The 17,258-nt window shown below is 38.8% G+C and overlaps 1 protein-coding gene across 1 annotated transcript in view; it reads left to right on the plus strand.

Annotated features, from left to right (window-relative positions):
• RIF10 (polyribonucleotide nucleotidyltransferase) overlaps positions 1-17,258 on the plus strand; it is a 106,998-nt gene that overhangs the window by 38,676 nt on the left and 51,064 nt on the right. The window contains 4 exon segments of the mRNA XM_089144650.1: positions 6,987-7,051; positions 7,243-7,399; positions 9,505-9,561; positions 13,680-13,793. Coding sequence (XP_089000776.1) covers positions 6,987-7,051; positions 7,243-7,399; positions 9,505-9,561; positions 13,680-13,793 — 393 coding nt within the window.

A 17,258-nucleotide genomic window follows, 5' to 3' on the forward strand; every position in this document is an offset into this window, starting at 1 on the left:
ACCTGCCCCAAAAAGAGAATTTTTTTTTTGGGGGGGGGGGGGGGATGAAAGGGAAAAAAGGGGTAGAAACCGTAGAATAAGCAATCTTACCTTCAATGTTCACTACTAACCGAGGATGCAAAACCAAAACACCAAGCTGGATGCTTTATTTATTTACTTATTGTTATTCTTTTTATATGATATGAATATTAAAATAAGTTTATTAAGCTTAAAACAAGTTTACCTTAATGTTTTGTACCCAACTATTGCCATTTGTCAATCAAAACGTCATTCCAGAACCAATATGCCCTCCCCAGAAAGAAAAAAAAAAAAAAAAAAGGAGAAAAAGGGGAAAAAAATACAAAATTTGCACCTTGCCGGGATCTAAAGGTTTAGAGAAGCTTGACCCATCTGAGATAAGTTTTTGAACCTTGCTTGGAAAGGCATTCTCTTCTTTTGAGATGGGTTTTTGAACCTTGCCTAGAAAGGCATTCTCTTCTTTTTGAAAATTATCTACAGGGTCAATACATTTAGCCCAACTAGATCACAATGGCTAGCATGCTAGAACAAGGAAGGGATGAGCCCCCTTATTTGAGTAAGCTGAAAGGTTGAGTAAATATGAAGACTCTCTCTCGGTGCCACATCCCGCAACAATCGACTAAGTTAGAAGATTCTCTCTTGGTGGGTTGGTTTCGATTCCGACATTGAATGGGCAGGATGTAATGTAGTATTGTATTTTATTGATCAAAACAATAGCCAAATAAGACCTTTCATAGGGAATTAATTTCATATTTGATAGACTTATCCCTGCCGAAGTGACATCCCAAACCTCCACCATGCAGCTCCTATATGATGTGATGTCGTAGGGAAGAATTTGGAATGCTTAACCGAGTTTCCAAAAACAAATACCCGTCTTGAAGTGAATATTTATGATGTTGCTTGCCTTGCTGTAACTCCTTGTATGGCATGTTGAAATCTTCGTTAGATGCATACTCATCACGTATTTGATCAATGCTAACTGCATGTGTTGAGAATGTGCTAAGAGTTAGTACTTTTTGGCTCAATGCATTAGCCACTGTATTCTCCTTGCCTGCTTTGTACTTCATTGCGAACACAAGCTCTTGTAGATAAGCAACCCATTTAGCGTGCCTATTGCTGATCGACTTTTGTGAATGTAGATACTTGAGGGCCTCATGATCGGTATAGAGAATGAACTCTTTGCCAATGAGATAATGTCTCCAATGGCGTAACACCTGGACAACAACATAGATCTCTAAATCATATGTCGAATAGTGTTGCTTGGCATCATTAAGTTTCTTGCTATAGAAAGCAATGGGGTGCTCTCCTTGCATCAATACACCTCCTAGACCAATATATGAGGCATTGGTTGCTACCTTAAATATATGGTCAAAATTTGGCAGGCGAAGTATTGGAGGCTTTGTCATCTTTTGCTTGATAAGATGAAAGGCTTTGGTTGCCGTTGCTGTCCACTTGAACTCACCTTTGCCTTGCTTCAAACACTCAGTAATAGGTGCCATGACTGCACTAAAGTTTCGAATGAATCTCCTGTAAAACGATGCAAGTCCATGAAAACTACGAACCTCGGTGATTGTCTTTGGTGTAGCCTAATCTGTTATACTTCTTATCTTCTCTGGATCAACTTCAACCCCTTGTGATGAGACAATAAAACCAAGGAACACAACCTTTGACAGCATAAAGGAACATTTTTTGAGATTGATATATAGCTTCTCATGGCGAAGCACTCTCAAGACTTGCCGTGGATGATCAATGTGATCGTCTAGATGCTTGCTGTAGATCAATATATCATCAAAGTATAGAACCAAAAATCGACCAAAAAAAGGAAGAAGTACCTATGTCATCACCCTCATGAATGTGGTAGGTGCATTCGTCAGACCAAAAGGCATGACTTTCCATTTGAATAGTCCATCCTTGGTCTTGAAGGCAGTCTTCCACTCGTCTCCAGGCCAAATACGAATCTGATGATAGCCACTTCTAAGATTTAATTTAGAAAATATCTTAGCCCCGGATAGCATGTCTAACATGTCATCAAGCCATGGTATAGGAAACCTATACTTGACTGTAATCTTGTTGATTGCTCTACTGTCCACACACATGCGCCATGAGCCATCCTTCTTTGGAGTGAGTAATGCTGGTACAACACATGGCCTTAAGCTCTCTTGAATGAATCCTTTATGTAGCAACTTATTCACCTGTCTTTTAAGTTCGTTGTGCTTTGTTGGGCTAAGGCGATAAGCCGATAGGTTTGGTAACACCAAACCCGATACCAATTCAATGGCATGTTGAATATCGTGCATAGGAGGTAGCTCATTAGGCAACTCATCAGGAACCACATCAGAAAAATCAGAAAGTAACACTTTGGTGGGTGGAGGGAATGTCACCTCAGGTGGAGGGGTAACTTCCCTTGTAACAAGAGCTAATACTAGCCCTGTATCATGGGTAGTGTGAATGAACTCCTTGTGAGGAACAACCAATAGCTTCTTTTGCGGTATAGACAACAACTTTTGTGCTTCAATGGTCCCCTTTTGGTTGGTCTTTAGGGACCTTCACTGTCGCATTTCAACTGGGACATTGACTAGGTGGAAGATAATGTGAAGTCCCTTGAACTTGAATGCACACTGGTTTTTCTTCCCCCTGACCATAACATCGTTATCATACATCCATGATCGACCAACAGAACATCAGTAAGATGCATAGGGATTACATCACACCATACCTCTTCCTTAGATCGATGGAGCTTAAGTGGTACGGAACACCGTTGATTTACCTCCGGTGTATTCCCATTCGGCAAGGATACCCGATATGGTTGAGGGTGCTTCTCCACCTTTAAGTTACCTTTCTTCGCAAAAGTGTCTGAGGTAATGTTGACGTAGCTCCCACTGTCAACTATCACCAAAGCGGTATTATCTCCGGACTTCATTTGGCTGTAGAAGATACAATTGCGGACACCAATCCTCTCCTTTGGTTTCAGCCACGAAGATGCGGCTTACTATATGAATGCCATAAGCATCACATCTATTAGCATCATCCTCATCATATGCAACTCCGTCATAGTTGCCATCATCGAGTGGGTATGAGAAAAGATCAGGATCTTCTTCCTCTGTTGACTTTTCAATCTCAGCAACAACATTAATCTTTTGACGGCGTGGGCAATATTTAGCATAATGTCCAACCTCTTAACAATTAAAACATTGTCCTTGGTAGCCACTAGTCTAGGAGCCTTGCCCTTATCTTGTCGGGTAGGAAATGTGGGTTGAATAGGGGTTGTTGTTGTAGGTTTTGGTGCTGGAAAATTTTGCCTAACCTCCCCGGCTTGGTATCCAAACCTTTTGTTGTTGGATGCCAATAATCCTTCTGCAAGTAGGGCCTTTTCAAAACAATGCCACACGTTCTCTACATCCACAACGCTAATGGCCCTATTGATTTCAAGCCGTAAACCCAATCTGAAATGTGACAAGACTTGGATCTCCCTCTCTCAAATTCCTATACGAGAAGAAAGAGAGTCAAATTGTTCCATATATTCTGCAATTGACAAGTTCCCTTGAAGAAGAGAATTTAACTTGTCTTGTAGTCGCAATCGAAAATAGATGACAAGTACTTTTCTCTCAGTTCTTCCTTCATTTCCTTCCATGTAGTTGGAGCTCTACCATGATCTTCCAACTCATATTCGCACGTTCTCCACCATTCACATGCAGCTCCAACTAGCTTGGTACGTGTTAGCTTTATCTTTTGTACCTTTGATAGTTCATACCAATCAAAATAGTCATCCAACGCTGCCAACCAATCAAAAAAGACTTGAGGATCATGCTTACCGAGTATTCTTTGAGTTCAAGCTTAACCCTGTGAGAGTAACCAACATGCCTATTGGATGTAGGTTGTTCTCCAGCGAAATAACTTTGTAACCCTGTGAGAGTCATCAACATGCCTATTGGATGTAGGTTGTTCTTCAACGAAATAACTTTGTAGGTGCTCCTCAAAAGTTGGTTGCACAATTGGAATCCTTTGGGGTCCTCTCCCTATATTTCTCCAAAGTAGGAAAATTGGCTACAAAATGAGCTGGATGAGATTCTTCACCAAGTGGAGGGTGAGGAGCATGAGTAAAGGTAGCAACTCTGGCCTCTATTTCTGAGAACCTCTCATCCATTTGCTTCCTGATTCACATTGATTTGGTTGCTCAGTTGTTAAACCATCTCCATCATTGCCGCCATAGGATTAGTTGGACTTGATGATCCAGAATTTTCCTTCCCTGTCATGGCTTTGATACCAAATAATGTAATACTGTATTTGATTGATCAAAACAATAGCCAAATAGGACCTTTCACAGGGAATCAATTTCAGATGTGATAAACTTAAGATGAAACAGAGTTCAGATGTGAAAAAGGGCTGAAACTAGAGTGGTATGATATGATAAGGATAATAGCACAACAATATGGACTGAATAGATTTTCAAAACAGGGGCAAAACAATGTTGACGAAATTGAAAGGATAATATTAGAAATTGAGAATAACAATGTAGCACCCAGGCTTTAGACCGCAAGGTGGATCAATTGGATCGAACACCAACCTACCTTGTTCACACCGCAAGGTGGATCAATTGGATCGAACACCAACCTACCTTGATCAAACACAATGAGTCACCATAGTGAAGGAATGCTAACAAAGCAATTTGATTTCAATTAATGAGTTGTGTCTCACCTCTTACATAAGTCTCTTTACATAGCATTCTAAAGAGACATAAATATTAATGGTAACATCCAACTACTAGCTAACACCACCTACCTATTAATAATTCAACTACTACCTAACTCTTGACAAAGGAAAACTTGTTTGACAATGATTTCTTTTATTTTCAAAGCACTACCCCTTTTATTGACTTTTCAAGAACTAGACTTGGGCTTTGGTCTAGACTATGGAGATCAAAATATGTGGACTAACTTTAACCCACTAAAACAGTCTTAGCCCATGAAAGTCATGGGCTGATTTGGGTGATAGCTTTAGGCCTTTGATGGGCCTAACCCAATGGGCTTCTTCTTTCTCAAATATGTCTTCAATTCTGCATCAAGATGCCTTGACCAGATGACAGGAGATTTGCTTAAGGCTATTGCACTTTGTTGGGAGGTAACTTGGTAACATGGCAGAGCTTGAAGCAAGCATTTGTTGTCCTGTCTAGTGTAGAAGCTGAATTTTGGGGCCGTGGCTCATGAAAATATGCAAAAACTTTTGTGGTTCTAGGGACTAATTGAAGACTTATGTGTTGGTGTTGAATTGCCTATGTGACAGCAAAGCAGCAAGAAGTATTGCACAGAATCCAGTTCAAAATGATTGTACCAAAAACATTGAGACTGTTTGCCACCTCGTCAAGGAGAAGTTAGAGCAAGAAGTTATTTGTGTCATGTACATGGTATATACAGTCCACTGAACAGTTAGCTGATGATGTTACAAGGGAACTAGTAGTAGTTTTTGTTCTATAGTTGGCAAGTTGGGCATGTTTGATAGTTATGCGCCACTTGAGGGGCAGTGTTGTAATATGGGTTCATGGTACTTGTCCTCATAGCTATTCTAAAATGTTTCTCATATTATGATGAATGCAGAAAGGCTGTCATCCTGAAGTCATAAGCCATTGTCTCATTCTCAATAAGAAGTTTTATGGATTGAGAGCGTTCCTATGCCGTGGTTCTTTTCATCAGCAGTAAATTCATCTATTAATATTTTCAGCAGAAAATAGGTTTGCTTTAGGAGTTTCTTGATTCCATAGACGAGTTTCGTCAAAATCGACTGAAATTTCATTGAAACTGAGACGAGATTCATGTGGAAGGACAAGGTTAATCAACTGGGGCGAGTAGGTCTAAATCTTGACTGTGATGGAACAGTTTCACCTGAGTTTGTTGAGACATGTTTTTAAGCAACAAAAAGTCACTAGTCTCAACCAAATCTCACAGATCTCGTTGGTTTTGATAGTCGTGCCTCTGGGATTTTGACATTCTCCTCCATATCTTGACATAAAAGGTTGGTTTAATGGGAAAGAAACATGATTTCTTCAACTTTGGAGCTTCTGTTGTGCATCTTTGACCCTTAGAAGGTGGATTGAAGGAATATTTTGGCATCTTCTATTGCATTTGTCATGGTATGTTTCTAAGTTAGTTTCCTAGTAGTCTAAGTTCCAGCGAACAATGGTAGACTTGGGTAAAGAATCATATCAATAAGATGGAAAAAAAATCCATGATTTGGGGGTTGAAACCATAGGTCGAGATTATTTAGAAGAATTCACTGGTTTCAACCAGATTTTGGGTGATCTCAGCCATATCTTGGATTTGGCAGGTCAACACCTGCATTGATGCTGAGATTTTGACCATGCTTGATTCTATATGAAGGAAGTTAAGCAACTTTTTCAGAGGGATAAATTTAGTAGCTGACTAGTTAGCTAAGTAGAGTGCAAATCATCAAGTTTTCTTCTATTTTTCCAGTCCATCATTGTCAATGATAATAGTAGGGGCTATGTTGGAATACCAAGATTCAGATTTGAATAAAAATCTCTGATATTTTCTTGGCAGTTTCATTTGTTAATTATAAGGCTCTGTTTGTGGTAATGCCAAAGTTTAATCCTTAAGTCAATGTTTTATCTTGCTCTTTGCTGATGGTTTGCTGAAGGTGGACAAAACAACTGTGTTTGTTTATGTCTGGTATGCCCAGATGTTAACTCTATATATATTTGCACTTCCCTAATAATCTTTGCGACCTTTAGCAAAAAAATGCCTCATATATCACTTTTGAGTTTTCTTGCCATGCCATACCACTGCATTTGAATTTATGAAAGTGAGTCTGTGTCATAGATGATCCGGTGCTCATCTCATCCATAAATTGCAATAAACCCAATTTATTTGTATATTTTGTAATTCTTATTGTCCCTATGGTCTAAGTGTAACAAATTTTGCGTACTTCTTAATTCTTTGCCATCATTGCACCTGTAGGTTTTAAGCTACGATGGTCTGCATTCCCCTGATTCTTTGGCAATCACTGCGGCTGGAATAGCAGTGTAAGTCTGTGTCAACTTTTATTTCAAGCAATTTCGAGCTCATTTGTATTAAAAGGATTGAGGATGCTTCTTTCAAAAAGAAGTCTGGTTTTTATGGCAATCTCCAACATGAATTCAAGCTGAACTTCGTTAATGCACTCTTTCACAAGCTCCTGACTTTTCTACTTCTCTTGGGTTATTAAATAATGCAGAGCTCTTTCAGAAGTGCCAAACTCAAAAACAGTTGCAGGAGTTCGAGTTGGCCTTGTTGACAATAAGTTCATTGTGAATCCAACTATCCAAGAAATGGAAAATTCGGAGTTGGACATGATAATTGCTGGCACAGATAGTGCAATATTGATGATAGAGGTGAACTTTTGATCTGTTCCACAATTCTAATTTCTTCTACCATGTATGAATATTTGTGTGGACGTGGGTGCGTGTGGTGTGTGTGGGTCTGTGGGTTTTTTTTTTTTTTTTTTTTGGGGGGGGGGGGGGGAGGGGGCTGTGTCTCTGTGTGTACTATTTGCTGAACACTGGTGGACATCCTTTTAGGCCATAGATGGTGTCAATCCACTGATTCCTGAATTCAAGTCGTATATATTTTTGGTTTTGTTTTTGTGGATTACCATGTATGACTAGGCCAATGAAACATCCACATGGCTTCTCTGTGTTTCTCTTTAATTAGGGATGGGAAGGGGGAGGGATTTTGCAGTTAATGTTTGAGTGCTGAGTGCTGACCCATGCCTAGTTGCTTCTGTCATCTGAGTTTCTACCCATGATAGTATCTGGAAGTGTAAGCAGGAGTTCTTCATAAAAACATAACGATAAGCTTAAACGTTCTAAATCTATGGATTTACTGTAGAAAGATGAAGGAAACTTAATGGGAGAAATCTTACTTTGATTCTCTTCTATAAAAAGAAACTTATCCCCAAATCTTCAATTTGGTTTCAAGCTACAAGGTTTTGAGTGCATTCTGATTGAAAATCTTTCGTTACTTAATGTTTCATGGCCAATGGGAGGGTGCAATGAGGGGAAGTTATTTAGAGTTTAAGTGATAACCCATAAATGCCTCTTTTCCCATGTGTTTTTGATTGGGTCAATCTACATCTTATTTGACACTTCAAATCAAGGATCGAGGTTTCGGTTTTGAGGCCAGTTTCGACCTGGGCAAAAACCAAAATCTCGAGGTTTCAATCGAAATCTCGGTCGAAACTTGATACTTTTCGAGCAAGGTTTGCCTCCTACCTATTTAATAAAGCATAATAAGTAGAATGTAACTGGTAGTTTGCCAAGAAAACCACTTAAAAGTTATCATTTGAGTTTGAGTATACTAACAAATGACTAGTTTCGAGAAATACAAATTGTATTGCATACAAGCATATAATCATTAGCATGCATGAATTGTTTAGTAGAATGGTTACATATACAACAAGTCAATAAAATACAAAGACCAACTAGATCAAGTGATGGCTCATTCAAGGCATGAACAAAACAAAAGTTAAAAAATGGGAAGTTTGGAACTGTTGGTATGACTTGTGCTTCATATTCCTTTATAGTTTGGTCTTGGGCTCATGAATAACTGTTGTGGCTTTAGAGGTTTTTGAAGGCAAAGGAGGAGCAACAGATCTGCTTGAAGGCAAAGAAGTTGTGGAAACAAGGTGAAAATGGGGTAGAAATCACCAAATACAAGAGAAATTGGCAAAATATACGTCCGAAACATAAGCTGCAAAACCAGGGCAGAAAAGCCAAAACCTGCAATATTTCGCAGGTTTCGACTGAGAGAGAGGATTCTGTGAGGAATAATTGACCAAGTTTCGGTTAAAATTTCGGTATAAAACATTGTAGCAAAACGAAATATCTGAAGTTTCGTTTCGATTTTGAAAAATGCAGATATTTCAGTGGAAATTTATTCCATGCTGCAAATCATAGTTGTCAAATGTTCCCTAGGTGTCCATTTACCTTGGTCTTATTGGTGTCACTTTGCAGGCAGCCCCCCCCCCCCCCCCTCTAACACCTTCGGTCACCTAGATGCCATGAAAACTATACTTTGGCTGGTGTGCGAGTCAATTTTCTTCAATCACCATTCAGATTGAGAAATATATAGATTCTTTGTACCCCTGATGTATTGAGCTTCTTCCTTGGAAGCTTGCAGCTAGTCGCTCTTGATTACTTAAATTGAATTAGATACTGAGGTTCAGATGTAACTTAAGCTCAAATTATTCTAGCTGATTCTGGTATCCGAGAACTTGGTTCTCAGTGAATTGAGTTGAATAGTTTTGTTGTCCTGTTGTTTACACGTCTCTTTTTGGCATTAGGTTGTAAATTCTATTTTTTCTTACTTGCTTTGCAGTAACAAAAGAATATCCAATTGAGGCATTTGTCTGGGATTTTATTAGGCTTATGTGTCAATTAATGTACCTGTCAGAGTCACTTTATTTGTTCTCTTATATGTTACCTCTTCTGTTTTGCAGGGTTTTTGCAATTTTCTTCCAGAGGAGAAGTTGCTGCAAGCTGTTGAAGTTGGGCAGGTATCTATTTGAAGAGTTGTCATAATTTTGATGATGCAGATTAGGATGGAATGATCGTGCTGTTTAGTATAATTTTAGAAAATAATTATTAAAATCAGAAAATGAAAAAATGGTAGCAAATAATAAAAAGATAAGTTTAACAAACACAATCATAGATCATAGTCCTAGGCTAAACGTATATTAATTTCAAGGCAATACAAGGTCATTTAAGGCATGAACAAAACAACAAAAAAGGGGGGGGGGGGCAAAAAATGAGCAAAAGAGGTGTTTGAAGGCAAAGGAGTCGTGAAAGTTAGGTGAAAATGGGATAGAAATCAACAAAACTAAGGAAAAACAAGTTGGAATGTTGAAATGGTTGAAATTTCGGTCAAAACCTCCAAAATGGTTGAAATCTCCGAAATTTCGGTTGAAATTTGTCACTTTTCTAAAATAATTGGAATTTCGTTTCGTTTTTGAAAAATGTAGACATTTTGACCGAAGTTTCGACAATTTCGGTCGAATTTTCTTCTATGATTATTCTATTATCGAGAGTCAAGATTGTAATACTCACATGGATGGAATTTTGATGACATTTAAGTTATTTGATGTAGTTGATACACTTGCTTTTCATTTGCATGCCTTAATGGTTCTATATTACATGTTGTATACCCTTGCATTTTCCAATCCTTTAGCATTTTGATTTCACACTTAGGATAGACTTAGAACTCATACTTAGGGTTGTTTTCTCACAAATCCAAGCCACCGATGCATTCAGATGGCCTAAATTAGGCTAACTACCAAGTTTGAGCCCAACCTGGACCCTAAAACCCACCAAGATGGGCCATTGAGTTGGCATAAAAAAAGACCATATTGCAAGTGAGATCTTGTCAACTTGGTCGAGATCTTGGTTTTTGGAAGGAGCGATTTCGCTTGAGAGCAAGATCTTGAACATGCTCTTTGCTTGCAACATCTCTTCTTCCCCTCATTCTTATTCTCAAAATCTCTCTCCTTTCTCTGTTCTTAAGCTGGTTACATGGTCTTAGATTCTAACAGCAATTAGTGGAAATAAGAAACTAGCACTAATTATAGGTTGAAACATAACATATATGACCCTAGTTAGATTTAAATATTTAATAATAGAAAAAAGGTTTCAAACTTCTATTATCAGTAATAGGTTAATCATTCCTAGTTTGCTTGGTCATAGTGCAATCACAAAGTTTAAACTTGGAAAATATTAGATAGAGTAGACAAAAGCAGGTGACCAAAATGCTGATACCACTGACGCAACATAGAGAGAGCAGAAGCCGAGGATGCAAAAGAGGAACCTCCAGTAGCGATGTGAGGGAGAGGTCTCAAGCATAGACTATTAAGTCTACCATTGGCCATTGCCAATCGTATGTCTTGGAAAAACAATTTTACAGTTCAAATCCCAGTAAGACTAATAGACAATAGTTCAGGGGAGAAATTTGGAACATGTTAAATAGAAGATAGGTGCAAAGAGGAAGAACATCTAACAGAGACCATCCCAATTATGGGTGAGTAGAACAGTGCGACATAACAATAAAATATAGAAGTAGAACCAGTCATCTGTTTAGTTTTCTAGAGTTGATTATCTGAGAAGCAGAGATGACTGAGGCTTTATAGCAGCTGAAAGAAATACCTATAGACGTTTTATCAAAGGATAGAACCGGGTAAAGGCGACACCTGCACTGGCAGAAGCATTATGAAGAAATTTGGAGCTGAGATATCAGTTGACAAAAGTGCTGAAACTCATTATAGGAGAGAGGCGCACCAATGGATGAATCATCAGTAATTGAGGCTTATAACAGCTCCATGATGAAATTGCACCCTCCAAGAAAAGCCAGTGGACCGCCCATGTAGTTTCTAGCACTTTTCTTTGGTATGACCATCACAACCACGGTAATTACACCAAACAGGGATATAAGAAGACCCTGTCGTATCAGGATTACAAGCTGAAGTTACTGAAGAAGAATCTTCATGAGATGGAGCAGTGGGGACTAGTAAGCAATGCAGATTGCTCCTGAGGCACTGAGTGAAACATAGCAATACATTGGCTGTCCTTCAAATTGGGGAGCATATGCCTACTGAATAGATGAAAATACCTCTCGTGTCAAAACATGGGGCACAAATCTGGTTATACTCTATATTCAAGCCAGCCAAAAAGTCATAAATGCAGAGTTTGTCCTACCACTGGTGAAACGCAGCAATATCTGTATCAAAAGAGGGAGTGAACTTTCTATATATATCTAAGGTCTGCCAAAGACCATGCAAGGTATCATGATATTGAGATAGAGACGATCTTCTTCTACAATTTGTGAATTTGATGGCGAATGTCATAGAACTTAAGTAGCATTACCTAGTTTACAGTAGGTTTTCTTTGCAACTTTTCACACTATCTAGCAGCATGACAGCATCCAATGTTCAAGATTTCATTTTGTCTCAAGGTTTCGGCCACCTCGAGATGACCAAAACGTTGCTGAAACCTGATACAAATTCATCCAGGTTTCGGTGGGTTTTATGCATTTTATGGTTCTTGTTAGTTTTGGACAACCTATTTTGGGGGCCTATAAACACATTTCCATTTTTAGTTTGGTTAAAAGAAGCACCCACAATGGTCTTTCGGATTCACATTCTTGTTTGTGTCTATGAGGTCAAATCTAAATGCATGTTCACACATTTAAACATTCTTGATTGAAGTATAACTTCACATTCATGGAAACCCCATTTAAGTCTATATTAACAGATTTAATCGATCATATTGCAAAATTAGTTACCTAAATAGGTGTTTGTTATTCACCCTTGATTGGCAGTGTATTTTGAATCCTCATGTACCATTCCCTATATTTCAACCAAAAGTTTTGGAATTTCGAGTTTTGGACCAAAATACTGAAATTTCATTGAAATTCCAGTCGACCAGCCAATCCCTTTCTGCAGGAATGTTTCGTTTTGGTGACTCAACACATCCGAACTCTTGTGAAATTTTGGCGAAATTTCAAGAAATTTCAAACCAGATTTGCTCTTGGCAATAACAGGCTCAATAGGGTTGAGTTGATACCCATAACCAAACACTCATATGTACCCATTTGTTTTGAGCATCCCTAGCAGATGTAGGCTTAGTAGAGGTGCCATATAGATGGCTAGAGAGACATCTAGTATCAACTAGGAGCATACACAAGCGAGACCGTATCAAATAATTCTGTCAATTATATTTGACAGAATTATGTGGAAAAGGATGAAAATCAAGGTCACGAGTGGGCGTAGAAGTTGTTTCATTGACACTGGAGGAAGGTCATGGTGACATGACTAGCCACAAATGTTACTCTCAGTCTCTCACAGAAGGAGAGTTTTAATAGAAAAGGGTTTAAAACATAAACATTTAAAGAATGGGTCATTGGCAGAAAAAAAGTGCTTACCGCCAAGTTAGGGAAAAAATATAGCAAGTGAAAGGGCTATCTGGATGGCAGAATAAAGAGAAAGGGCTGGTGGAAGGTAGCAATAATGGTTAAGGGAGGCAGTGGGCTTGAAAAGGCCTAATGGTAGAAACTGAGAGGAGAAAGAGAGGCAGAAGCCTAGGTTGTGGTTGCCGGTGAAGGAAGTGGTGGAAATGGAAGGGGAAGAGGTCTTTTGATGATGGTGAAGCTAGTGGAGATAGGAGTGGGAGAAGAAGTCAGTGATAGGTGGTGATCCCTCTATGGCTTTGACATCTTTCAAGAAAATCTTTCAGAGAAGGACGGCTTTACCATGAAGAGAATTAGAGTTTGAGCTTATGTCAATGGGACATACCCTGCCTTTAGTTATAACAGAGAATGCGTATAAGAATTGCAAACATATTTGGTATGGGAAACATAAAATAAAAAATCCTGGACAAACTCTTGTACCCATATTATAACAGAAGGAGAAAGAAAGAAAATAGAAACATGTCTTTGTTGCTAAATTAACCGTGTTAAATACCCATGGGTAAAGTAATTGTGTTCTGTTCTGTTCCAATGATCTGCCTCTCAAGCCGTGATTTTCTTGTTTCCTTCATTTTTGTATGTCATACTTTTCAATATTCAAACTATCTTGTATGTCCATATTCTTTATTTGATATATATACATATATATCTTTCTTTTATCAGGATGCTGTACGAGCAATTTGCATTGAGGTGGAAGCGTTAGTAACAAAGTGTGGAAAACCTAAGAGGATTGAGGCGATCGAATTACCTCCTCCTGAGTTATATAGGCATGTTGAAGTATGGTTATTATCATTCCTTCTTGGGGCATGCAAACTTATGGATCTATTTTGGTATTTTGAATGTCGTCGTTTCTTCCAGTGTGATTTTTTTTTGGTTAATACTTATCTACTTGTCCTGAAATTCGGCAACATTCGTTTTTATTTATTTTTTATTTGGTTGGGTAGATGTGCTGTTTCATTTATTGTCATATGGTTGTATTCTACTTTTGATGATGGGACATATAGTGAGTTTTACTCGTCTTTTGTCTCTAATTGATTAATTCTCTATGTTTGTCTTAGAATCTGCACTATTTAACATGCTTTCAATTTGAAAGGCTATTTCTCTTCCGAGTATCATAAGGATGCGTGGATGTTTTATCCTAACATTGTACAATTGTGTTGGTCAGGAAATGGTTTATATATTTTCTTTTAATTTTTTCATTTGTGTGTGTGTGTTGGGGGGGGGGGGGGGGTGGGGGGGGGGGGGGGCGGGGGTGGGGGCTTAGTTTGATAATAAATGATCACCCATACTTGAAGTGGTGGATTTTCTATTCTTTGGTGTTTAGTTAGAGACCCAATGGGAACGAGTATGATGGATGCACATACTTCAATGTTGGGACTAATTCAGATTTTTTTATTTTTTTGGGTGAATATAAGAATTCATTACCAAGAGATAGAAAGGTAACAGGCTGCAGGGGTAGAGAAAGAAAAGAAAATAGAAATCGAACTTCAACCAGGCAAAGCGTTGGCTTGTGAAGAAATTGAGTCAAGACTTTAGGATGCAACAATGTCCCTGTTCCTTGGGGAGTCAATAATGCCACAAGCATAACCATTGAATTAATCTCAAAGGAAAATAAATCCTGAATTTGTCAGAGAAGCCTAGAGTTGGTGGGCCATATCCTGAAATTTTGCCCCATCCAAATATGGTTAATGGCTGCACAGAAGGCCAGCTTCTTGATTGAGTTGCAAGTAGAAGACCCTGAAAAGGCTTTGACAAGCCAGGTCCATTCTATACAGAATGATAAAATTGTTTGGCCTTTGGGCCAGCAGTTGATAAGTACACCATTCCAGAGCAAGGCAGAGAAAGGGCAAGAAAAGAAGAGTGTTCATTGTCTTCCGTTGCATTCCAGTAGAAGCAGCACTTTGGGGAGGCATTTTATCTGGAAAAGGTGAAGAAAGTCCTGCATTGGAAGGCAGTTGGTAAGAGTATGCCAAGCAGTTGAAAAATGGTGAGGGATATGATGTTTGAATTAAAGAAGTTTGCACCAAGAAACTGAAGGCCTCTAAATTGAAAGAGATCTCAGGCTGCCTTTAGTGGAAAAGGAAGAATGAGTCACTCTCCCCAAAGGATTGCTGATGAACTGGAATCAACGAGTATCAAATAGTGTTGAGCAAATGGTGGCTGGTAGGAGGAGAACAGCCAGAATGGCTGAGAATTTCAGCCAACATAGCATTTAATAGTTGATGATCCTTGGGCTGGCTAGTTGGGAGAGAACTCCCATAGGATGCCAGAGATCATGCCAAATGGGAAATAACTTATCCATTGCCACTGAATGGATCCTGAGACTACCTAGCAAGAGTCTAGAATCTTGTGCCAAGCCAAGAAGAATCTGAAGAGGCAGCCACGAACTGTATATAGGCCATTTTACAGAAGACCTGATTAAATTAAATTCAGATTTAGCAAGAAGGAAGCGACAAGGAAGAGAAAAAGAAGAGAGAAGAAAGAGAGAAGAGAGAGAGAGAGAGAGAGAGAGAGAGAGAGAGAGAGAGAGAGAATAGAGATGAGATTCCATGAGAAGTCCATTGTTTTTCACAGAATTGATGAAGACTTCACAACATATAACCTATTTATAGAAGAGAAAATGCAATGTTGAAAAATTCTAGGAAATCAAAAAAGTTAAGTTGGATTCAAAGACTAAAGACAACTACAGCAACAACAAGCCTTGTCTCAACTAGATGGGTTCACACATGGATTCTTGCCTTTGAATCAGCTCTTTTTAAGGCCATACTAGATATAGGGCCTAAGCTATGCATATCTTTTCTCAGCACTTCTCTCAAGGTCATCCTAGGTCTGCCCCTAGATCTTCTAGTTCCTTCAATCTGGAATAAACCACTTCTCTGCACAGGGGCATTTACATGCCTCTGTGGTGCCATCTTAAACAAATTTCTTGCAGCTTATCACTTATCATGGCTACTCCTAGACCAGCTCTAATAACTACTAAAAATCAAATACCAGCGACTTTCCCCATCAAGAAATAGCCTAGTGCTAACTCTCGGTAGGACTATTTTTTGCTCCAGAATTCGCCATCTAACACTACGAATGCCTAACCCACCTTCGTTCTTCACTAGACAAACTGTGGCCCTGCAGATATCACGTTATTTCCCTTCCAGAGGAAAGAGGGCATCAGAGATTCCAAGGACTTTATAGATGACTAAAGAAGCCCAAAAGTGCATGACCAGTAAATGTAAGAGTGTTCTAAGACAGACTTGATTTGCACCATGCGACCAGTGCTAGAAAAACCCAAACCATGACCAGTAAATGTAAGGCCAAGGATGAGTTTGCCCCAAATAACCCACTAACAGAGAAATAGCATAAAGGACTAAAATAATCAGTTTAGGGTCTGTAATAACCAGTTCTCAGAAATGCAATCAGCCTGAGTTTAAGCAATACTCGGTGTTAGCAAGGAACTGTTTAAGTTTTGAATAAATCCAATGGTTGGATTGAGAGCAATGTTTTCAATCACCAAAAACTTAGTTCAGAATAGAAACTTTTGAGCTGTAGCACTGACCAGTAGATGGCTTTCAAACTTTGATCAAATGTAGTCCAGATGAGAGGATGCCATGCTTACAAATTTGAAGTGAACGTGACAGCCTGATTCTCAGATATGGGAGTGGATTGAAAATAAGAAATTTAGGTTGAATGGTAGAAAGAAGTGATGGATCAATGGGAATATGAGATAGAGTGGGAGGCTACTAAAAGCATGGTTTGTGATATGGAAGGGACAAAAGAGGATTCAACCAACTAAAATTTCAAGCTACACACATAGTTTGATTGAAGGAGCAGCAACAGGCTTCTAACAGGCTACAAACATAGTTTGATTGAAGGAGCAGCAACAGGCTTCTAACAACTAAAATAGAAACTGAATAAAATCTAATAGTCTTCAGTCTTCCAAAACTGCAGATGCAAGTGGTTCTCATTGAATTTTCTAATAATATTCTCATTAAGATCCAAAGAAAGGGCTGCGACACTGTTCACATTACTGTTCATATGAACAGTTTTTTGGCCCTTCTGGAATAATTGCTAGACTGGTTTGACTTGACCTAGTTGGTCAGATGGAAACTAGTTCAATTTAGTCCAAGTTCTACATCACTGACTTCTCCAATGCTGGAGTTTTTTTTCCTCTTAAGGTCCAAGATGGGAGTGCGGTAATGGGCTGAAAGTTTTGCTGGAATCAAGGGCAAACCAAGTTAATTGGCTGGAAAA

Source organism: Hakea prostrata, chromosome 2 (assembly GCF_041222555.1).
Source record: "Hakea prostrata isolate BN-2017 chromosome 2, UWA_Hpros_2, whole genome shotgun sequence".
NCBI classification, from domain to species: domain Eukaryota; kingdom Viridiplantae; phylum Streptophyta; class Magnoliopsida; order Proteales; family Proteaceae; genus Hakea; species Hakea prostrata.